The sequence below is a fragment of the Natrix helvetica genome (genome assembly GCF_964273705.1).
Source record: "Natrix helvetica genome assembly, chromosome: 1".
Taxonomy (NCBI): Eukaryota; Metazoa; Chordata; class Lepidosauria; order Squamata; family Natricidae; genus Natrix; species Natrix helvetica.
Genome location: NC_138548.1, coordinates 25,426,580 through 25,451,296, shown reverse-complemented (window position 1 = coordinate 25,451,296; position 24,717 = coordinate 25,426,580). Strand labels below are relative to the sequence as shown.

The window sequence follows — 24,717 nt, the reverse complement described above, 5'->3', positions numbered from 1 at the left end:
CAAGAATTTGACTTTTTTTAAAATTTGGAATAAAAAAAAAAGATACAAAAAGCAACAAAGAAAATTGTAACAACAGAGGGGAAGATGACACTGCTACTCGTAGGCTGGAGGTTTGTGTATTGGAAACAAAACACTTTTACTTTCCTCACTGATTATTCTGGCTTGGCACTTCAAGGTCTCACCGTTTGTTTATAGAGAGTGATAAGAAGAAAATCATACAGATGTTCCTTTGAAGTATATCTTTGACCAGAGAAAAGTGAAAATAAGACCTTATTGTGAATTTATGCTTAATCTTGTAACAACCTTCCAAGCCAGAGCAGCAGTGTTTGTCAGCTGGAGATAATGGCACAATCTCAACAGCAGAAAGAAACTTTAAGTTTGCAAAAGATATTGTTAGAAATTCAGAAATTATCAAACACATTTGAGAGGATGGAGAAGTTGGAAAATCTAGAGCATCTAACAGTAAATATGATGAAGAAGTTGGAGATGTTTATCAAGTGGAAAAAGTGGAGGTTAGAGTCCTAAAAACCGGAGAAAAATGACTACAAAGAAATTAAATCCGCTGATATCTATGGTGATTGGTTTGTGTCTGGAAATGGAAAAAGTGGAATACGGAAAGAGGAATTAAATGAAGGGGAACTCTACCCCAGATGGCAAGATACAGAAGAAGAAAAAACAAAAGAATGTATGGATTTAAAGAGATAAATTGGTAATATGTATAAATATATCTGAGTTAAAATCCTTGAGTTAATATGAATTATGGTTGATGACTGTGGAAGAGATGCACAAAAGTCTTTTGTAACCAACTGATACACTTTCTACAATATGTAAAGAAGGAGGATTATATCTATATTCCAAAACTTATTTTTTACTTTTACTTTTACCTCCTGCAGCACCCTGCCATTCTCCAGCACCCCATTTTGGCCAGCAGGAGGCCATCCAGGCTGAAAATAGTGGGGCCGGGAGGTTGGGGGGGCGGCTGCTGGGAAGGCTACATTGACACATATCCATGAAGTTAGCAGAAAACAAACTGGATAAAGATGAAGCATCATTTTTTTAAAATATATTTTTATTATTTTTACATTTAAAAACAATGCAATACCGCAGAGTCGGAGTGACCATACATTCACATTATATACAGCTAGTTTCAACCATTAACAGTTAAACTACTTGATACATTGTCTATCCTTCTGTCCAATCACAATATATACATTTGTTCCAGTCTTGTCATCTTGTCTTATACCAATCATAAAACCTATTCCATACTTCAAAATAGTCTGATTCCCCTTTATTTTTAAGTTCAAGAGTGAGCCTATCTGCTTCTGCACAGGCCAACACTTTTCTGATTATATCTAGCTCTGATGGTGTATTTTCTTTTTTCCAATACTGTGCATAGGTTATGCACGCTGCAGTTAGTATATGTATGATTAGATAGAGTGTATTTTTCTTAAACCCCTCCGGTATTATGCCTAGGAGAAAAGTTTCTGGTTTAAACATAATTTGTTCTCCCACCATTTGTTCTAACCATGATTGAATCATTTTCCAATATTTTTTTGCCTCATTGCACGTCCACCACATATGATAGAAAGTGCCTGGTGTTTTTTTACACTTCCAACAGTTTGGGGCCAGATTTTTGAACATTTTGGAAAACCGTGCAGGGGGGAGATGCCATCTGTAGAACATCTTATAAATATTTTCTTTATACGCCGTAGCCAATGTTAGTTTCTGATTAAGTATCCAAAGTTTTTCCCACTTAGCCAATTCCACATTGTAACCGATATTTTTCGCCCAGGCGACCATGGTTTCTTTGACATGTTCCTCCTCTAGCTTATATTCCAAAAAGAATCTATACAGCACTTTGATCAGTCTATTTTCTGACTGTATCAAAAGTTTATCTAATATTGTATAGTCTTTGGCAATACCTTCGTTCTTCCTATCCTGTGAATACCTTGATTGTATCTGTAAATAAGACCACCATTCTACTTGTACTCCTAGTGATGTCAATTCTGATCTAGTTTTGAGCTCCCCCTGTCTGTTCAATAACTCTTTATATGTGACTATATTTTCCATATTGATTAAATTTGGGTGTATGTATGCTTCCATCGTAGATAGCCAAATAGGTATTTTGGTATAGTGGTCATGTTTAATTTTGTTCCATATTAGTAACAGAGATTGTCTGATGTAATGTCTACTAAAATATTTGTGTGCAGATCCTTTTTCATACCAGAGGAAGGCATGCCAGTCTGCTTGGAGGTCATGGTCTTCCAATTTGAGTAATCTTTTATTTCTCAGCATTATCCATTCCCTTAGCCATGTTAATATGGCCGCAGTATAATAGAGTTCCCAATCTGGTACGCCAAATCCTCCTTTTTCCTTAGTGTCTTGCATAGCCTTAAGTTTTATTCTTGGTTTTCTTCCCTGCCAAATAAATTTCGAAACCAATTGATTCAAATCCTTGAAGACACCTTTTTGTAATTTAATGGGAATATTCTGAAATAGGAAAAGAAATTTTGGTAAGCATCATTTTTTAATCACAGTGAATATTTACAGGTAGTCCTCAGCTTTGCAACAGTTCATTTAGTGACTTTTCAAACTTACAACAGCACTGAAAACAGTGGCATGACCATTTTCAAACTTATAACAGCACTGAAAACAGTGGCATGACCATTTTTCTCACTTTATGACCATTGCGGTGTCCTCATGGCGACATGATCATATATATCTCTTTGCAAAGACAATCTCAACCAACAAAACCAGCATACCTACACCCGTGAAAATCTACGAAAACATATATATATATATATATATATATATATATATATATATATATATATATATATGTGTTTGTGTTTTATCAGCACAAATACAACATATATATATATACAACATATATATATATATATATATATATATATATATATATATATATATATATATATATATATATATATATATATGTTTTATATATATATATATATATATATATATATATATATATATATATATATATATATATATATATATATATATATATATATATATATATATATATATATATATATATATATATATATATATATATATATATATATATATATATATATATATATATATATATATATATATATATATATATATATATATAATTGTTGTAAAAATGCAAGTTCCAGATGTAGTTATAAAAGAAACAGACATTACGATCTCCGGAACTTTAAAATATATTGCTCACTTAGCTTTTGTTTCTCTTTCTCTTTTCTCTTTAATGGCTTCTCCTTTAATGGCATATATATGCATGCATGCATACATGCATACATACATACATACATGCATACATACATGCATACATACATATACATACATACATATATGCATATATGCATATATACATATATACATATATACATGTGTGTGTGTGTTTTCATAGATTTTTGTTTTCGTAGATATATATAATAATAATAATAATAATAATAATAATAATAATAATAATAATAATAATAATAGTTTTATTTGATTAGCCGCAACCCTCTCCCGAAGGACTCGGGGCGGCGTACAATCAAAACGGATAAAAATACACATAAGACAAACATATATACAAAAAGAACAGAGACATATACATATGTGCATGGAGGAGAGTTGACTTATAAGTGAAAGACAATTAAAAACACAATTTAAGATCCCCTTAAATAAAATTACTAAATTAAAAAACCCATCAGGAGCGATACGAAGTTATGGTTGAGCCAGGCCAGCTATTTGGAAAAGGTGGGTCTTGAGCTTGACACGGAAGGAGCGGAGGTCAGTAGTGGTCCTAATATCCGGGGGGAGGTCATTCCACAGGGCTGGGCCCGCCACAGAGAAGGCTCTGCTCCTAGGCACCGCCCCATGGCACTGTCTGGTGGACGGCACCTGGAGAAGTCCCTCTCTGTGCGAGCGGATGGGTCGTAGGGATGTATGGGGCAGAATACGATCCCGCAGGTAACTAGGTCCTGAGCCATGGAGCGCTTTAAAGATCGTAATCAAGACCTTGAAACGCACTCGATAGACCACAGGAAGCCAGTGCAGCTCGCGCAGGAGAGGTGTCACATGGGAGTACTTAGTACTCCCCATAATCACCCGTGCGGCCGCATTCTGGACCAACTGCAGTCTCCGAGTGCATTTCAAGGGAAGCCCCATGTAGAGAGCGTTACAGTAGTCCAGGCGAGACATCACTAGCGCATGGGTGACTGTGCGTAGGGCGTGCCGGTCCAATAGGAGGCGCAATTGGCGCATCAGGTGAACCTGGTGGAACGCCCCCCTGGCCACGGCTGTCACATGTTCATCCATGGACAGCCTGGCATCTAGGAGGACGCCCAAATTGCGCGCCCGCTCCACCGGGGCGAGTTGAATGCCCCCAATGGCCAGAGATGGAATTATCTGGTTGAACCGGGGAGCCGGAACCCACAGCCACTCCGTCTTGGAAGGGTTGAGCCTGAGTCGGTTGTCATCCATCCAGACCCGTACGGCTTCCACACACCGGGACATCACTTCGACGGTCTCGTTGGGATGGTTCGGGGTGGAAATGTACAGCTGAGTATCATCAGCGTACAGATGATATCCCACCCCGAAACCACGGATGATCTCACCCAGCGGCTTCATGTATGTGTTGAACAGGAGTGGCGAGAGAACCGACCCCTGTGGCACCCCACAAGTAAGGGGGCATAGGGTCGACCTCTGCTCCCCTGCCAACACACGTTGCGTCCGGCCAGAGAGGTAGGAGCCGAACCACCGCAAAACGGTGCCCTGGACCCCCAACCCCTCCAGTCGGTGCAACAGGATACCATGGTCGATGGTATCAAAAGCCGCCGAGAGGTCTAATAGGACCAGGATAGAGGAACAGCCCCTATCTCTGGCCCTCCAGAGATCATCTACCAACGCGACCAAGGCCGTCTCTGTGCTGTGCCCAGGGCGAAAGCCGGACTGGCGCGGGTCTAGATAATCATTCTCCTCCAGATGTCGTGGAAACTGAGAAGCCACCACACTCTCTACAACCTTCGCCAAAAAGGGAAGGTTGGAGACAGGACAATAATTGGCCAGCTCCGTAGGGTCCAGGGAAGGCTTCTTGAGCAAGGGTCTCACCACCGCCTCTTTCAAGGCGGCCGGGAGAGACCCCTCACCCAACGAAGCGTTCACTAGGCCCAGGAGCCAGTCGCGTGTAACCTCCCAGGATGCCAGTACAAGCCAGGAGGGACATGGGTCCAGTAAACGTGGTAGGTCGCAGTCGTCCACGCAATCTGTCCAAATCCTCGATGACAACCAAGTCAAACTCCTCCCAAAAAGGTTTCTCAAGACTCGCCACTGGCGACTCGACTGGGCCACTGAAGGGGACCCAATCCTTCCGGATTTGAGCGACTTTATCCTGCAGATATTTCCCAAACTCCTCTGCCCTACCCTGTAAAGGGGCCTCCCGCGGCCTCTGAAACAGAAGGGAGCGGGACACCCGAAACAGGGCGGCAGGGCGGTTCTCTGCGGATGCAATGAGAGCGGCACAATATTGACGTTTGGCCGTTCTCAATGCCACTAGGTACGTCCTTAAATGGGCTCGTACCTGTGCTCGGTCAAATTCGGATCGGGAGGATCTCCAACGACTCTCTAGGCATCTCTCGCGGTGCTTCATCACCCTTAGCTCCTCGGTGAACCAAGGAGCCAGGGTGGATCGTTGCTGCCGGAGAGGCCGCAAAGGCGCCACCCGGTTCAAGGCCCCAGTAGTCGCATTATTCCACGCGGCCACCAGGTCCTCTACCCGAGGGCGGGTCAGGGCTGCAGGAGGTGGCCCAAGCTCCGTCTGGAACCTGTCTGGTTCCATCAAGCGCCTGGGGCGGAACCATCTAGTGTTTTCCGGTTCCGCCTCCCCGCAGCGAGGGGTAGCACCAGGGAAGTCAAGTCGGAGGAGTGAGTGATCTGACCATGACAGAGGAGTGATGGTTAAATTCACTCCTCCCAGATCACTCAACCACTGGCGAGAGACAAAAACAAGGTCCAAGGTGTGACCTCCCTTGTGTGTCGGGCCCTGAATCATTTGAGTCAGGTCCATGGCTATCATGGAAGCCATGAACTCCCGAACCCCCTCTGATGCTTCTCCCACCGACGGCAGGTTAAAATCCCCCATCACTAGAAGTTTGTGGGTCTCAACCGCCACCGATGAGATCAGCTCGAGGAGCTCAGGCAGGGTCGCTGATGTATGGCGGGGAGCCAGGTATACTATCAGCAGGCCCAACTGCCTCCCAGGGCCCCATTTCACAACAAGGGATTCACATCCGGACGTCTGTGGCACAGTGGACTCCCTCGGCTCTAAGTCCTCCCGGATAATCACTGCTACCCCACCGCCCCTTCCCCGGGCCCGGGGCTGGAGAAATGCTTGGTAACCTGGTGGGCACATTTCCACGAGGGGTAACCCTCCCTCGTGGCCCAACCAGGTTTCCGTTATTCCCGCGAGGTCCGGCTCCCCCTCCAAAATTAGATCATGAATGAGGGGGGCCTTATTGACAACGGACCTCGCATTGCATAACAACAGCCTCAGGCCCTGGGCCTGCAGATCCTGACCACCTAGAACGCGGGGGTTGGTACAAGCGACCGGGTGTAACCAGCACCCACGGTCTCCCAACCGACTGCGAGTTGTTAATCTGTCCTCGTATCTGCCCCTCCCTACGACTGTTGGAATCAAGGAGCCCTGTATAGGAATGATATCCTCTCCCCCCTCCTCCTCTCTGCTCCTTCTGCTCAAGACCCCACCTGGTGACCTGGCTCTGTCATCGCTCCTGATCTGACCCACCCACCCCCCAACCCCTAAACCCCTAAAAGAATTTAAAAAACATTTAACTAAAAACCCCCTAAGTCTCCGCTTCCTCCACCTCTCGCGATTAATGAATCCATCATCAAGGTGGGCCCTTGAAAGGGCGGAGGGCCACACCTGCGAGAGGGGGGACTCCCGCAGTAGGATTAGGTCTAGCCTAGAGTACATATGCTGTTAAAAATTCATCAGGGCCTAGGCTCTGTGCTGCAGATGGTGTGGTCAATACGCCATAGTCCAATAGAATTGAAAAAGCCGGGTTCCGGTGCAAAGAGAATCATCCAGTCCAAGATGAGGAGGGGTAGTGATGATAATAAGCTGGTCAGGTGCCGGTCAGTAAGTGGGGGCTAGTGGGTGGTCAATGGTGGATGGCCAGGGGTGGATGGATTTTTGCTTGATAATGGGCAAGGGGCAGATGGTCAGTCAGATGATGATAGGGAGGTAAAAAACCTCCAGGGCGCGCACGGATGAAAAACAGGGGCAGTTGTTAGTCCAAAAGCCAGCAGGGGGGGGGGTGTTAAACGGAACAGTCAAGGAGGTGGCTGGCAGGAGGTAAAAAACTCCCCTGCCAAGTCTGATGTTAAACCTCCTGCCAGTTCCCAACAAGCCTGCCAGTTCCCAGCAAGCCTCCCCCCCCAGCCTCCAAGCAGCCTCCTGGAACGCAGCCCTTCTCCTACCAAGCCTTCGGCATTTAGGTCTTGCCTAGGCCTGCATCCAAGTTCTAAGCACTCCAGCCAAACCATTACAATCCCCAACGCCGCTCCTACCGGCCTCCAGTCCTTCCTGCTCCAGTCCTTGGCTCGCTCCAAGCCACAAGCCTTCAAAAACTACCACAGCACGCCCCCGCACGCTCCAGGCACCGTTTCTTCGCCTTTCGCCATTCTTCCGAGCTCCTCCAAACCTCTCCGCTCCCAGAACGGCGAACCCAACTCCTCCGGTCTCAAAAACGGCGTTTCTGGGCGGCGTCTCTCATCGGCAGCTCACCGGTCCACTCTCCGAGCTATTTCCAGGTCTTCAAGCCACCCTGGGAAACCCCCTTGGGTCATAAAAAGACCCAGGGTGGCTGTTTATTGGACACCTGGCCCCCATGATGTAAAAAGGGGGCCGGCAGCACCCCTGCTCCCTTAAAAGAGCTCGTGGATCTAAGGAGCTCTCAGGCAGACCGCCATTGCTCCAGGAAGCTCCTCCTCCTATATGTTATATAAATTATATATATATATATATATATATATATATATATATATATATATATATATGTATGTATGTATGTATGTATGTATGTATGTATGTATGTATGTATGTATGTATGTTTGTGTGTGTGTGTGTGTGTGTGTGTGTGTACACACTCTCACACACACACACACGATGGTTGCAGTGTCTCAAGATCCTGCAATCCCCTTTTGCAACCTTTTGACTAGCCAAATCAATGGGGAAGCCAGATTCACTTAACAATCATGTTACTAACTTAATGACTGCAGTGATTCACTTAGCAACAGTGGCAAGAAAGATCATAAAATCGAGCAGAGCTCACTTAATAAATGTCTCACTTAGCAACAGAAATTTGAGGCTCGGGTTTGATTTTAAGTGGAGCATCACCTGTATACCAGTATTCTTGGGAAAGGTTATTGTCAATATGTACATGCAGGAAATGTTTTATTTTGCAAAAAATGTAATAAAATGAGGAAATGTATATAGTATATACATATATACTACTGGTTGTGCTCAGGGATACACAATTCAAGGCAGTAACAATTTAACAATGGATATTTCTTTCTTTTTTTGAAATTAATGTTCATAACTCAGAGTCACCTCAACCTGTGAGATAAGCAGTAAATAAATTTAATAACTAATTAATAAATGTGTCCAGACAATTCAGCATTCATTATTCCCCCCCCAAAAAAAATTATTGAAAATATATATATATTTTTGGCAAGCTTGCCTTTTCTACATCTCTCCTTATCTCCTTGATTGCTTCATGGATGCCTACCTGTGTATATAATGCCTATGCACAGAATATATAATTCATTTTCACCTCATTTATCTGACTCGCAACCCTTTGGCCCTACAACCAAGAAACTTTTAACAGCATTGCAAGAAGCATTCAGCCATGAAAGCCTGATGGGCTTTTCTCACACTGATCTTATTTCTTGGCTTACCTGCATTTACTTCTGCTTCTAAGTCTTACGGCTCCTTCAACATACATTCATTTTTTCTGTCTCTTCTTCAAGATCCTGTTTCATTATGGCTATAATTCGCTACTTGCGGGATCGTATCCTGCCCCATACATCCCTGCGACCAATTCGCTCGCACAGAGAGGGCCTCCTCCAGGTGCCGTCCACCAGACAATGTCGGGGGGCGGCGCCTAGGAGTAGAGCCTTCTCTGTGGTGGGCCCAGCCCTGTGGAATGACCTCCCTCCGGATATTAGGACTACCTCTGACCTCCGTGCCTTCCGGATAAAGCTCAAGACGCACCTATTTCAAGTAGCTGGCCTGGCTCAACCATAGTTCGTTCACACTGCTCCTGACGGGTTTTTTAATTTTTGTGACTTTTAGACTTTTATTAGGGGATTTTAAACTATGTTTTAACTGTCTTTTCTTATCTTCATACCTCCTCCATGTACGCGTGTTCGTTTATTCTGTGTGTGTATTGTCCATATTGTTTTTTATGTGTTTTATTGTACGCCGCCCCGAGTCCTTCGGGAGAGGGTGCGGCTAAGAAATAAATTTTATTATTATTATTATTATTATTATTATTATTATTATTATTATTATTATTATTATTATTATTATTATTATTATTATTATTATTCAAGTGAGGTCTCTCCAGATTTAAGTAAATTTTACTGAGAAACTTCACATTGACGTTTATTGCCTCGTACAGCCAACATGGATAGTTCTAAGAGTAGAGAAGATTTGTTGTAAATCCTGACGAGAAACTTGGTTAGATCAACAAATAGATTCAAATAAGGGGGAGGGGGGAACCTTGGCATTTTGTACAAGTCCATTCTCACCAATGCTTATCACTAATAGCAAACTAAGGGCAAGCATCTTGTTAGTTTGGAAGGAAAAAAATGAACCATCTATAAAGAATACAATGGTTCTTTTATGTTTGAGGAAACATCCTGGGTGTTCAGATATTAGTAGGCTTTGTAAGATCTGACCACGTTCATTGACTTTCAGGGAGCCTAGAACATTGAAAATACCACTTGGAAAAATAATAACGGCATGGGGCAGGAGTAGGGTTAACCTGAATTGGCTACCTGATTAATATTGTTCATTGCCTGGAATCCCTAGATCAAAATAATTTGTAATGTGTCATACTATATGCTAAATCCCTTGGAATGCTAGTTTTATGTTGTAATTTGGATTTGTCAAGGTTCTTTCTTTATCTTCCTGGCACTTGCAGAAGACTTTTTATCTTATGAATGGGATATGCTTTGCACATGAATCTATTGTGAAATATATCCTGATGATAAAGAACTGAAGTCTGGGAAGTTGTAAATCAGCCAAGGAGCACATCAAAAACTGAAATGTACCCAGTGAATTTTATGGGCATAAGACAGGCTTCTTAAACTGCAGTGCCGTGATCTCCCTAAAATCAATGAATTGGTGTCATACTTACACAAATCAAATGAATGATCTGTCCATTGATCTCACTGAGTTCAATAGACAGATCATCTACTCACATTCGGTAGTTATGAGTTCTTCTGTATAGGTAACATGTTCAACAGTCAAATATTAAATGAGCTAATGACTGGAAGGAAATCAATTTAAAAGATGCAAAAATATGCTTATTTTCAACCAGGCTGGATAAAAATAACTAATATATGAAAAATGTATCGATACATTGAATTTGGGACATGAAAATGTTGATAATAATTCAAATTGAAGGGTATCAGTTTAACCTCCTAAGCTGGAATTCTCAAGATGTGTGAAAAGACAATTCCTATAATTACTAGGGGGTACTATATTTATTGTAAATTCTGGAATTTGTTGTCCAAAAGCAAGACACCCAAGTCAGAAAAGGCTTGGAGGGAGGGAGGGAGGGAGGGAGGGAGGGAGGGAGGGAGAGGAATTAATCAATTGAAAACTCTGAAGGATCTCTTGTGAAATCTCATTCCTTGACATTTGAAGGGGGACTCCCAGCAAAATAGCTATTTTTATTTCTTAAGAAATGAAGACATATTTAAAGTTGGTTGGCTCTCACATTACGTCTTCATCGTGATTCCATTATAAAGAAATCCATGAATATTGATTAGTTCTTAACAAAGCAAAAAAAAAGCAAAAAAGCAAATTAAAAATAATATTCTCAGTCATCTTTTCATGCCAAATTCATGTGAATTTGGGCTAATCCTCTTTTTCAGCAATACAACTGTTATCACCATGTTTGGAAACACAAGGATTCAAAGCCAACTTTTCATGTCTAAGCACTCAAACATCCTGCCTGAATGAACAAAGCAGTCAATTTCATTGTTTCCTTGTTACAATATTTTTAAAACGCACACGCACACCCACAAACACACAGAGAGAGAGATAATCAAGGGTTGTTGTTTTTTTGTTCTGTTTTAATCTTTTTCTTTCTTCTTTCTATGTTTTCCCAGATTTGGATGATCCAATTGTGACAGTCCACCAGAGCATAGGTGAAGCAAAAGAACAGTTTTACTACGAGAGAACTGTGTTTCTTAGGTGTGTAGCCAATTCCAACCCACCTGTTCGGTACAGTTGGAGGCGAGGGCAAGAGGTGCTATTACAAGGATCCGACAAAGGTGTTGAAATTTATGAGCCCTTCTTTACGCAGGTAGGGATCAAGGTACAATCATATTTTGTCATTATTTTTCCCCCGGGCTGTTTTATATATAAAGTAATCATATTTCCTCTTCAAACTATGACGACCATTACAAAGTAATTGCAATGTTTTAATAATTTCATTACTAAGTGGTATTGAGGATCATTTTTTATTATCTTTAAAGATGTCGGCAATCTGGACACTTACGGGTAATAATGCCCAAAATGTATTTTTTTTTAATATTGTGATGTCTTTTGTGCTGAACAAGATATCTGTACAGAACAGAATAAGATGGGAAGAATGCACATTCTAAATATACAAATATAAGGTGACACAGTGGTTAGAATGCAGTATTGCAGTCTAACTTTGCCCATAGTCTGGAGTTTGACCCTGACTGGCTCAAAGTTGACTCAGCCTTCTATCCTTTCGAAGTTGGTACAATGAGGACCCAGATTGTTGAGGGGAATATGCTGACTCTGTAAACCTCTTTGAGAGGGCTGTAAAGCAGCTTGAAGGGCTATTTAAGTCATAAGTGCTATGGCTATTGCTAGATTGAAAAACACATTATAGTGAGAAAATGCTTTTCATTTTTCCCAATCTTAAAAAAAAGTACTCCCACAATGAGCATCATAGAACCATTGTGCTCAAAAGCTATTTAAAGAATCTGTGCTTGTCACATAGTCCTGAGTTCCATAGATTAGAAATGTATTTCTCTATGTACTATGTAACGGCAACAGACATAGTTATTGGCATAGTTAGCTTTAGGTAAAGTTAAAGAAGGCAGCCATGTATACCATAAAAGAATTGCAATTTGCACCCTGTCTCACCTCTCCCTCTCCTTCTCCCTCTCTCTTCTCTCTCTCTCTCTGTCTCTGACTGTCTCTCTGTCTCTGTTTCTCTCTGTCTCTCTCTCCTCTCCCCGCCCCCTTGGGAAAGAACCACTGATATCCACCCTCAGAAATCTCAGCTTTGCCCACAAAACGATGTGTAGCAAAAATGTTTAAACTACTTTTGCTGAAGTAGGAGAGGAAATGGGTGCAGCTTTGCTCAGTTCCTCACCTATGGGTTCTGCTGCCCTACCCTGTCTTGCCACACTGCTGATGTGGGATCCTAAAGGTAACCAACCTTGGTTATAAAATCCTCCATGAAGGCTCATAGCCTTGGATGCAGATAGAGATTTAAAAGAAGGAAGCAAGTATGAATTGTGCCGAAGTAGTCTAAGAGGCTGCCCCTGTTTTTGTTTTTGTTTTTTAAACGGGTGGTAAGGAATAGCTTGATGGTCTACCATTATTCATGAATGGCTAACAATACATGCAACATTGCATGCTAGACTTAGATATTGTAATCGTGCAAATCATCAGGGCCATGAACAAGAGCTTGACTCTACCTACTTCTTTGACAACTCCTGGGACCAAGTCAGAAGAATCTGTGAAAGGAAGCAAATGAGATGCTAAGTGTACACTCAGCACCCAAACACAAAACCACTTGCAACTTTCATAGATAATTTTCAACTAATGGCTTGGAAAGCCCCATTGTTTTGGCCTTTCTTATACTTGACAACTTTATATTGCAGAGAAATAAGGAGGCTGAAATCGTAGGGTGAGAAGGGATTTGACTCTTTTATCTCTCTGTTCTATTGCACTAACCACCATCTGAGTAAAATCATACAAAAGTCATGCTATCCTATATTCATTTTTTGCATGCTGGATTAATTAGCATGATCTATCGAGTAATATCCCATACAAACAGAGTTAACCCAATAGGATTTATTTACCTGGGATTATTCCAACATAGGGAAAATTGCTTTCAGCCTTAATCTGTAAAGTAATTGTGAAGGTTAAGCATAAAAGCCAGTTTGGTCTAGTTGTTAAGGCATCAGGCTAGAAAGTGAGAGACCATGAATTTTATTCCTGCCTCAGCCATGAAAACCAGCTGGGTGATCTTGACCTAATTCATTATGGAGAAAATAAGAGGAGAAAGATGTATTGGATATGTCCCCCACCTTGAGTTATTTGAAAAACAATAAAGATGGAATACATACATACATACATAGAGGGACTCAGTGGCTCAATGGCTAAGACGCTGAGCTTGTCTTTCAGAAGGTCAGAAGTTCAGCAGTTCGAATCCCTAGTGCTGCATAATGGAGTGAGCTCTCGTTACTTGTCCCAGCTTCTGCCAACCTACCACTTCAAAAGATGTAAAAATGCAAGTAGAAAAATAGCATTCAGTGAACCTTCGGCATTTAGTCATGCTGGCCACATGACCACAGAGACGTCTTCAGACAGCGCTGGCTCTTCAGCTTTGAAACGGAGATGAGCACCACCCCCTAGAGTTGGGAACAACTAGCACATATGTGCAGGGAGAAACTTTACCTTTTACGTGCATACATACATGCATACATACTATCGAATAGAAACTTTGTTTTAGAATCTTGCCATCTAGATTTCTACTTCTGCCCATGTGAATAAAGAATACTGTTGATTCAAATACAGAAAATTTCCAAGAAATATTTGATCACAAGCCAATAAAACAAACAAACAAACAAGGATTCTGGGAAGTAAAAGAGAATGTTTAATGAGATAGAAAGCAACCTATATCCTTTATCCAGACTATAGCATTTCTATACAGTATCAATGGAACTCAAAGCCAGGAAATATTATAAAATGTGGGGTAATACATTTCTTGCTTTACCTAAATAGATGTCTGAAAAATGGAAGAAATGTTGTTGTGAAAGACCCTATGGAGTTATTCCAGAAATGTATATGTTAACTATCTCAGGAAAATATATATGCATAAAGTTGTTTGAGATTAGCAAATTCTATGACTTGGGAGAGAAAATGCACCAATTTTACGCTCTGCTCATGGACATCTATCAAAAACAAGACTCAAACTGTTGAAAATTAGACAAAGAAGACTATAAAAGGAGAACATATGCTGAAGTCCGTTCTGTTGCATGTAATGGGTACCTCAGATTTTTCCCACCTTGTTTGTTGTTTAGCTATATCTGTTGAATACATTACTTTACCAGCTTTGATATAAGTATGCATTAGTGATTTCATTATATAGAATCTATATAATAGATGCTATATTATAGATGCTGGCTATGGTAATTTTTGAGATCTTTTCATACAAGTTTTGGCTCTTTTAACCTAGCAGTATAATAATATTTTAGTACAAAAAAACCCTTTTTATTTCATCATACTGCTAAAATGCTCATTGTACACTCAAGGGAGAATGGTTTGTATCAAACTAATCCTTGGCATAATTACACACATTGGGCCCAGAACTTCGATTGCTAAATGATAAAGTTGTTAAGTAAGTCCAATTTTACTACCATATTTTCCCATGGCCATTAAGTGAATCACACATTTAAGTGAAACCAGATTCCTCCATTGGCTTTGCTTGGCAGACGCCCCCTGGAAAGGCTGCAAATAGTGATTGCAAGACCTCAAGATGCTGTAACTACCATAAATACACACCAGTTGCCAAGCACCCACATTTCATGAACTTTAAAATAATACTTATCTTAAATAGGAACATATGAAGATTTCCAAGAGAAAACTAATGTAGTAGAGAAAGGAAGAGAAAATGAAAATGTAATGGAGCTCAGTACTCATAAACACAATGCCATTTTTGAAGGGCTTAAAGCAACTTCTCATAGCAATTCAGTTGAATTGTTAACTAACTAGTAATAGTTAGTGAACAATTGCTGTTAGTTAATAATGAACATCAATTAATTAAATATTAGGGGGCACAATGTCTGAGTGGCTAAAGATGCTGAGCTTGCCAGCTGGGAAGCTCACAGCCTGGGTTCGAGATCTGAGTGCCCCTGGATGGGATGAGCTCCCACCTAGCGGTTTGAAAGCATGCAAATGTGAGTAGATAAATAGGTACCACTTCAGTGAGAATGTAACAGTGTTCCTTGCACCTCAGCATATAGTCATGCTGGCTATATAACCATGGAAATGTCTTTGGACAATGATGGCTCCCTCAGCTATGAAACAGAGATGAACATTACGTGACTGGACAAGGGAGACCTTTATCTTTTTCTAACTGTTATCGTCATACTAACTAAGAGTTTTGTGACGTGACCTCTATTCTCTGGAGATATTTGCCACAAGCCAGGATCTTTTTAAAATGATTAAATGTGCATCATGTTGTTATTACATGAGCAACACCCCTTGTCAACCCTAAAGCTGACCTGGCTGTGACTGTTTTCTTTTCTGTAGTTTTTTTTTTTCCCCTATCGGGATTTTACTTCACAGGACTTCAGGCTTGACACAACCTGGAGTGTGGCGGGTGTAGAGATAGTTGTGATTTTGTAGTTGAAACAAAATAGTTCTCTTAATGGTCATAGACATTCCAACTGCTGGCTGGCCAGAGGAGGAAGAGAGAAGTAACCAGCCAATCAGCCAGCACCCACATTGGACAATGTGACTTATTGGTTTAGGGAAAAAGGAAACTTTCACTTTTTAATGAGGTGGAAAGCACAGGAGCCCTCAGAGTTGGCTTTCCACCAGTTTGTGCCAAGACAATATCTCCTAATAAAGCTGTTCTTTGAGAAATCAACCTGCCTCGGCGTTCTGTTTGCAATGGGTGTATTGCTTGGAACCCTGACACCCCTTTATATAACTGCATGCAATACAGTACACATACAAAAGGAATGTTTTCATCGTAGTATCATGATACCTATTTTGGCATCTCATACAAACGCACACATACCCCTCTTCAGCAAACCCTACCAGTTGTTAAACTGATAAGATCCCACCCCCAGCTGGTGGGTTAATACATCTTCCTAATTAACTGTATTGAAGCACTTTCAAGAGATTCTGGTGAGAGATTCTTACGATGTATTCATGTGATACACATGAATCTTAGGTTGTGAAAGGTCCAATATCACATTTGAAGGACCCAATATCTTTTTTCTTGTTCAAGATTCCAGCCTGGTGAAACTTTCCTGTCAAATATAGCCATAGGGATTGAGCTTTAACTTAATATTTCACTGCCATGTTGCAATTTTGTTGTTGTTGTTGTGGAAATGGATGCAAATAGGCCAGCCGATTCTCCATGAGCATTTAATTAAAACTGAAGGGCTCCTTGTGAGCCAGCATTCCTTGCCTAATAATGCCATGATACGGAAATGTTTATTATTATCTCCTTTATTAGATAAGTTCTCGCTGGGTTATATGATGTGTCACATTAAATTAGATTCCATTTTGCAAAGTGTTTGGTTTTCAGGTTGCTGCCTGGGATTCATTTTCTGCTTTGAATTTAATGAACAAATCAAGTTGCCATGTTGATAACTGAAGGCTTATCACTAACCTTTCTATATTTACCAGAGGTCAGCTTGAATTAGTGTCTCTCTCTCTCTCTTTCTCTAGGCAAGTGGGAGATAGAATAGATGTTTATAAAAAGGACAAGGTGTAATTAAAGGTTTAGGAATTATACTTGCATTTTCCACATATTCCTGTATAGGTTGGCTTAAATCTCAGTGGTATATACCTTGCGTTTAGAAAGCATATTATAGCACTTCTTTCAGAGGACAGGAAAAAAAAATCTTGAACACGTAGGCGAGGAATAAACAATTATCCAGAGGACCTTCTACTAGACTGAATGTGTAATTCAAGGCTAAATAGACAAGGTTTATACAGTATGTTGACACCCAAAGCAGTTAAAGATTTTGTAAAATCTTTCTCGCAATCAGTTGCAAAATTATCTTAAATTTGGAGGAGATGATATAGAGATAGGTAGAAGCAGAGGTGGTATTCAGCTGGTTATCTCCTGTTCGAGCGAAGTGGTAGCGGTGGCTGTGGGAGGCTCCACCCACCCAATGTGTGAGCACTGCCCATGCTCAGAAGGTGAGCATGCACACATTTGCGAACCGATAGGGAAGGTAAATGAATCCCACCTCTGGGAAGAAGATAGAGAGATAGAGATTGAAGACAGAGATAGAGATAGATAGAGAAAAAGATGATAGAGATAGATAGATAGATAGATAGATAGATAGATAGATAGATAGATAGATAGATAGGTGATAGATAGATAGATAGATAGATAGATAGATAGATAGATAGATAGATAGATGATAGATAGATAGATAGATAGATGATAGATAGATAGATAGATAGATAGATAGATAGATAGGTGATAGATAGATAGATAGATAGATAGATAGATAGATAGATAGATGATAGATAGATAGATAGATAGATAGATAGATAGATAGATAGATAGATAGATATAGATAGGTGATAGATAGATAGATAGATAGATAGATAGATAGATAGATAGATAAATGATAGATAGATAGATGATAGATAGATAGATAGATTGATAGATAGATAGATTGATAGATAGATTGTAGATAGATAGATAGATAGATAGATAGATAGATAGATAGATAGATAGATATAGATAGGTGATAGATAGATAGATAGATAGATAGATAGATTGTAGATAGATAGATAGATAGATAGATAGATAGATAGATAGATAGATAGATAGATAGATAGATGATAGATAGATAGATAGATGATAGATAGATAGATGATGGATGGATAGATAGATAAATGGATGATAGAAAGAAGGAAAGAGAGAGCAACATGGGAGAGAGAACCATAATCACACAGGTGACTCAGTTTATTCTGAGTTGTAAAAACTAGTCTATGCTTTAATACTGAATCTTGCAGAATGAGATTGTTGAGAATAACAATAGCAATAGCACTTAGACTTATATACCGCTTCACAGTGCTTTACAGCCCTCTCAAGCGTTTTACAGAGTCAACATATTGCCCCCAACAATCTGGGTCCTCATTTTACCAACCTCGGAAGGATGGAAGGCTGAGTCAACCTTGAGCTGCTCAGAATTGAACTCCTGGAGTGAGCAGTTAGTTAGCCCTGCAGTGCTGCATTCTAACCACTGTGCCACCACGGCGGATAAACCATGGCCCATAAACTTAGTAACTTAAATGGAGACGACAGAAAAAAGAGGGCACGACTCTTAAGAAAGTAAAAAAGCCTTACAGGACGTTGTACTTTCTTTATATTTCTAATACTGGGTGTCTTAGGATTTCATTTAGTGGCCGACAATATCTGATTGGTCATCTTCCCCAGAGGTGCCAGAGACCAGCTCCACATCCTCCTCTGAACTAGCATCTGAGGTGGCATCTGGAGAAGGTTTATCCAGGGAGACCATTACACTACCTGTTCTTTCTATGCTTACATTCTTCCAATGACATTAAGCTTAGGACATTTGAAGTAAGAGAATCTGGGTGAAAAGTCTTTTTGTTTTTCATTCCAAAACTTTGGATCATTACATTTGTAATTTTAATTTCCTACAATTTTTATTGTCCTGTAAAGAAATTTTTTTGCGTTTTTTTTAGCTCATCCTCAGATGCCTTCAAATTTCCCTAATTTGTCTTTCAGTTCAGATTTTCAATGTATTATCGCATGGTGACAGACATTGGTGACATTATTTTCTACTTAATATTTGTCCATTACAGATTCTTATCTGCAAAGGTTTCCTAGAGGAAATGTCTTATTTGAGATAATCTGAGGGGAAAAAATGAGTGGGTAGGCTCATTGCATGGGGAAGAGGTGGTGAGATATTAACAAATGACAGGAAGTGGAGAGTACTTGCATATCATCAACTTCTACTTTGCTTTAGTCTTTCTCCCCTCCTCCCCTCCCAAAACCTCCCAAACCTGTTTAAACACATCTAAACAGAGCAATTGATAAAAGGAGGGCATAGGGATATAAAGTGATTGTTAAAGAACATCTGGTTATCATGAGTGAATTTAAATATCTAAAACTGAACCAATTATATGCAAAACTCTTGAAGGAACTCATAGATGTCTATCTTGATCTCTGGGAAATTATAGAGGATGGGAATTTTGCCAGATGCTAAAGTGTCATGTTAAATCAATCTGATCACTTTAAAAAATAATAATAAAGTGACCAGCTTAGTTGAGCATAAAAATGAAGGGGACACATTGTAGCTTGACTGCAGCAAAGTATTTGACAAATTATTTTATTAGAATCTGATATCAATGATGGCAAAATGCGGGCTGGACTATGTTAGCATCCTATGGATATAGAGGACACTCAACAAATGTACATCCATGGTTTTGTATAAATCAGGTAGAAAGAATGAAGTCCCATACCTGTAATTGTATGTGAGAATGGTTTTGGGAGATTGGGGTAGGCTGGGGAGGAAGAGCCAGAACTAGGGAATAGTTAACTCACAAAAGGAATATAGGCATGGCAAATATTTCAGAAGGGATCCCCTCTTGTTTCTTGATATGTAAAGGTGACGGGGTAAAATGTACTTTCAGACTTCAAAGTTTCTGTTAATGTCGTATGTATGTATGTATGTATGTATGTATGTATGTATGTATGTATATACATACACACAAACAAAACACAGACACACAAACATACATAATACTACCTTAAAATGGCTTCTACTGTACAGCACAGTGGAGTTGCCATGGTAACAGCTTCCCAGTACTGCACAAGGGGGCTCCCTCTGGTAAGGGGGAAAATCCAACATTAGAAATTATGCTTCTGGGGGCACAGGGAAAACATTTTTAACTAATTTAATTGTTGCCGAAATCAGGGTTCCGGGAGAAGTGGTTTTTGCCATCGCCTCTTCAGGAATTGCGGCGACATTCATGGAAGGAGGAAGGACAGCCCATTCTGCACTTACGTTGCCACTTGACATTGCCATTCTTGTCTAATACAAGATTGGGATAAATAAATACACCAGGTTATCAGCTAGTGTAACAATAAAGTAGAAATAATCCATTTTATCTAATATGCTATGTTTCCTGTCTGATCTACCTCACAAGTCTGACAATATTATACAATTAAACACCATTAAACAACAACATCTGCCTATCAGAGTTCCTTGGGAAAGATTAATTATATGGTTAAAAATCTAAACTACTGGCTGATTTTGTGACCAACCATAATAATTTTATTAAATGGAATAATTGGTATAAATGGAGCTTATTGAATGTACAGGAGACAAAACATGAATATAAACACAATGCAATGAAAGCAGAAACAGAATGCTGGCAAGGAAAAGTATTACATAGTAAATTTCCACAAAACTATGACAGGAAGGTGGATAAGATTAAACCTTATAAGCAATGGCATAACTGGAATATTTAAAGGGAAAAAAAAGAACAAGAAAAGAAGACTTTGACTATTCAAGAGCAAGTTATTTAAATTAATGCAATCAAGGGCCAAATTGAAAAATCATCAAAGTGCAGATTGTCCAAAGAAGCTGAAGAAACAGTAGATCGCATACAGCTGATACATGAAGATTTCCCAAACGGATTATAAGCAACAATGTAATGGTCTCCAAAATAATTCATCGGAACATCTATAAAAATATCAAGTGTCAGTAATGAAAAATTGGTGGGAACATAAGAGTTGAAAAAAGTAGTTGAAAATAAGTGGGTTAAATGAATGAATGAAAACTGGTAAAGTCTTGGCTAACAGCACATCAGATTTAAATTGTGGTTGAAAAGATCAAAGTGTGGATAATTGTGTTAATACCCAAGGATAATAGAATACAAAAGAATTGGAGAATATCAGAATGACAAAATTTGCATCTATCAATTATAGAAGATTACACTGCTTGGATCTGAACATATACCATGCTGATATATTAGGATATTCTACGTTCTTGGGAAGAACTAAGATTTGTGCTAAGGACATCAAAAGCTAAAAAACTGGCAGCTGTGATTTCACTTTCTTATGTATATAGTAATCATAATCTGCTTATCCTAGTTTTTAGGAAGAAATCAATAGGTGATAAAATGCCAAATCCAGTCTCAACATCTGTCTGATTGTGCGAGCAACAAAAATAATAAATCTGTAAGAATCAGCATGTAATTATATGCCATGTAATCCAGGCATATAAAATCCAGGCATATAAAATCTCATTCAATTGGGGTTATGAATGGGGCCAATAATTTATTACAGCCACTAGAATGACCCAGGGACGTGCGGTCAGGGGAGGCAGGGGAGGCAGAGCCTCACTGCTCTCATCATGAAAAAAAAAAAAAAAGGGAAAAGTCGCTGAGGAGCCTTCTGCACACGTGGTCCGGGAATGGGACCATGTGTGCAGGAGGCTCCTCTAGCCTCAGCCTCCCTCCTGTACACGTCGTCCCATTCCCCGCCTTCCTGAGTCAACATGAAGGGGACCGTGGAGCGCGCTGATGGCGTCACCAGCTTCACCAGCCATAAACCTCACCGCACGTCACTGGAATGACCAAGCCATGCCTTCTGTGGCTTTAGGACACTGAAGAATCAGGAGTCAACTGAAAATTAACTGAACAAAATCCAATAGATCAATGGATAAGCACCTACAGGAATGAAATATAGCTTGAAAATGAGACACTATATGCTGTGTCTCGTTCTCCATTCACATAATAAGATTTGCTTTATCAGATGTAGCATGCTTTGAAATGAATATTTTGAAAGGGAAGTAACAATAATAGTCAAAATATTATTTAAATGTAATATTTGCACATTTATTTTTAAATACCTTAAAAATAGAGGGAAATTGTCTTATGAATGAGTGCATTCCGAAGCAAAACAAATAGGAAAGAAACAATTTTGTTTGGCCCTGCGACTAATGGGATGTATTATTCTAGGAATAGGAGCTATTCAATTCAAAACTATTTAGTTTCCCATCTCAGTGGTACAATACAATTCCACAAACTGCTAGTATACAGAGGGAGCAAAAGGCCAGCCAATTCCAAAGTAAAATTAGAACTGATTCCCCAGTTTAAATTCAATCCACCATTTATTAAAATATTTTTCAGCCAATTTGAGTAATTAAACTTATTATGCCTAATAGCTTAATTAGCATAAACACAGCTAATGTAATCTCATAATTGAGCACTGCAATTACAATATGGAATGATTATGAAAATTATTGGGGGAGTTGGGGGTGGGTAACATGATTATTGTCTAATCTGGTCCCAATCCTGCCAATACAGTTGATAATTTCTCATTGTAAATTAAAATATTTCATTTTCAAATGCATTACTTTCAACTAGCGCTATTCCAAAACAGTGTTTTGTATTTTGATTTTAACCATTCTCATGCATCGTTGCAGAAAAGACCAAACTGTTGGTGGGATTATTGTAAGAGGGTTGTAGAATGCTTGCCCTTATCATACTGAGGAATGTGCATAATTATTCTACCCTTGATTGTGCAATCATGCAATCACTGTTTGGATGCAGTTACGGTTGTAAAGTGTAAGAACAGATTGCAAGTGACCTTTTTCAGCATTGGCGTAGCTTCAAACTGTCACTAAATGAATGGTTCTATGCCAAGGGCTACTGTCCGTAGTTCAAACTCTACTTCAACCTGGGCTCCTTCCAAAGATGCAACAAACAATGTATGCTGAAACTTCAAAGCAGCCATGTACATTTCAGAGCACAAAGCACATGCATAAGTCAATAAAATTGATTTGATGTGACCTGGATGGCTTGCTTCTGCCTTTTCTTTGCCTGTGCCCCTGCTGATTTCCTCTTGTACAGCTGTGGCTTCATTGTGTTCAAACATTGTGGTCACAGCTACATTGTAGTTGACTAAGAAAGCAGTGGCATAGGAAAGAATCTGTGTCTCCTGAGGCAGATACAATTTCTAGCACTGACACACTGGCCTGGGTCTCCAGCAGACTTTCTCCTCCCAGTGATCAAACAGAAAGAGAGAAAGGTAAACAGCTTTCCACCTCACAATTCCTTTCTACAGGGTCAGAGCCAGTGGTGGGTTTCAATTTTTTTACAACCTCTTCTGTAGGTGTGGCCTGCTTTGTGGGAGTGGCTTGCCAGCCATGTGACCAGGTAGGAGTGGCTTGCCAGCCATGTGACTTGGTGAGAGTGGCTTGCCAGTCATGTGACTGGGTGGGCGTGGCCAACTTGTAAAATGTGGTGAAACTCACTTAACAACACTCTTGCTTAGCAACCAAAATGTTGGCTCAGAAACTCTGGCATTTGAAGCAATCAAGTCTTAAAGCTGTCAAGTTACAAGACTCTTGCACCCCTAACCCTTTAGAAAAAACAAACAAACCCAGGGGTGTTCAAACTTGACAGCTTTAAGACTTGTGGACTTCAACTCCCAGAATTCCTCCTCTCTTTCTTCATCTTGATGATGTGCGGACGGGCGGGGGGAGGGAGCTGGAACCGGTTCTAAACGGCACTGTAGAAGAGGTTAGAACTGGCAGGAACCCACCCCTGCATCAGAGCACAGCTTAGCTTATGAGCATCCTTCCTTCCTTCCAATCCTATCTCAATAGAACCAGATTCTCCCTTTACTACTCGGTCATCATGCATATCCCCAGTGTGAATCTGTGCACCAGAACAGCCAAGAAACAGGCACAGGTCCTCCAAACACTAGATATATTTTATTTATTTAAGAAAATTAAATGGCTGCCCACCTCACTGTCTATGACAGTGATGGCAAATCTTTTCTGCCCCCAGTGCCCAAACTGGAACACACATCCATGTATGCACGTGCGTGCACTGGAGCACCGGAAACCCAAAGATCAGCTGACTGGCACATGCAGGCTTGTTTTTGGCCATTTTTCAGGCAGTTTTCACGCCACTTTCAAGCCATTTTTTGGCTCGTTTTTCAGCTGTTTTCAGACCCTTTTTCAGCCTTTGGGGGGTCAAAAATGACCAGACGAGCAGCTGGCGATGGCACGCATGCCCACAGAGAGGACTCTGCATGCCACCTCTTGCATGCATGCCATAAGGTCGCCACAGAAGCAGCTTTATGACTTTAGAGTTACCTTACCTGGATTCACCAAAATCACTCCCCATTTTAAAAGCTTGCAGGATGAGTAGGGGGTTTGGTTAGTGCTAAGAAATTGGATGCTGCATCAATAATTCCTCTGCTTAAAAGATTTACTATCCAAGTGAAATTAAATGACCAAATCTTGGAATCTGGGACTTGTATTGAGCTGTATGTGACTTGAGGCTGAAATCAAACTTGCAAAATAAACCCAGACTGATTGTGTTAGCATTGTGTTGAATTGCCTGGATACTAACATCAGGTGACAATTGTGTTTGTCTTCCCTCCTAAT

At 40.3% G+C, this 24,717-nt stretch overlaps 1 protein-coding gene across 1 annotated transcript in view; it reads left to right on the top strand.

Moving 5' to 3' along the window:
* The window catches only part of MDGA2 (MAM domain containing glycosylphosphatidylinositol anchor 2), a 624,733-nt gene that overhangs the window by 301,805 nt on the left and 298,211 nt on the right, over positions 1 to 24,717 (top strand). Inside the window, exon 4 of the mRNA XM_081938341.1 lies at positions 11,425 to 11,621. Coding sequence (XP_081794467.1) covers positions 11,425 to 11,621 — 197 coding nt within the window. The remainder of the gene's footprint in view (positions 1 to 11,424; positions 11,622 to 24,717) is intronic.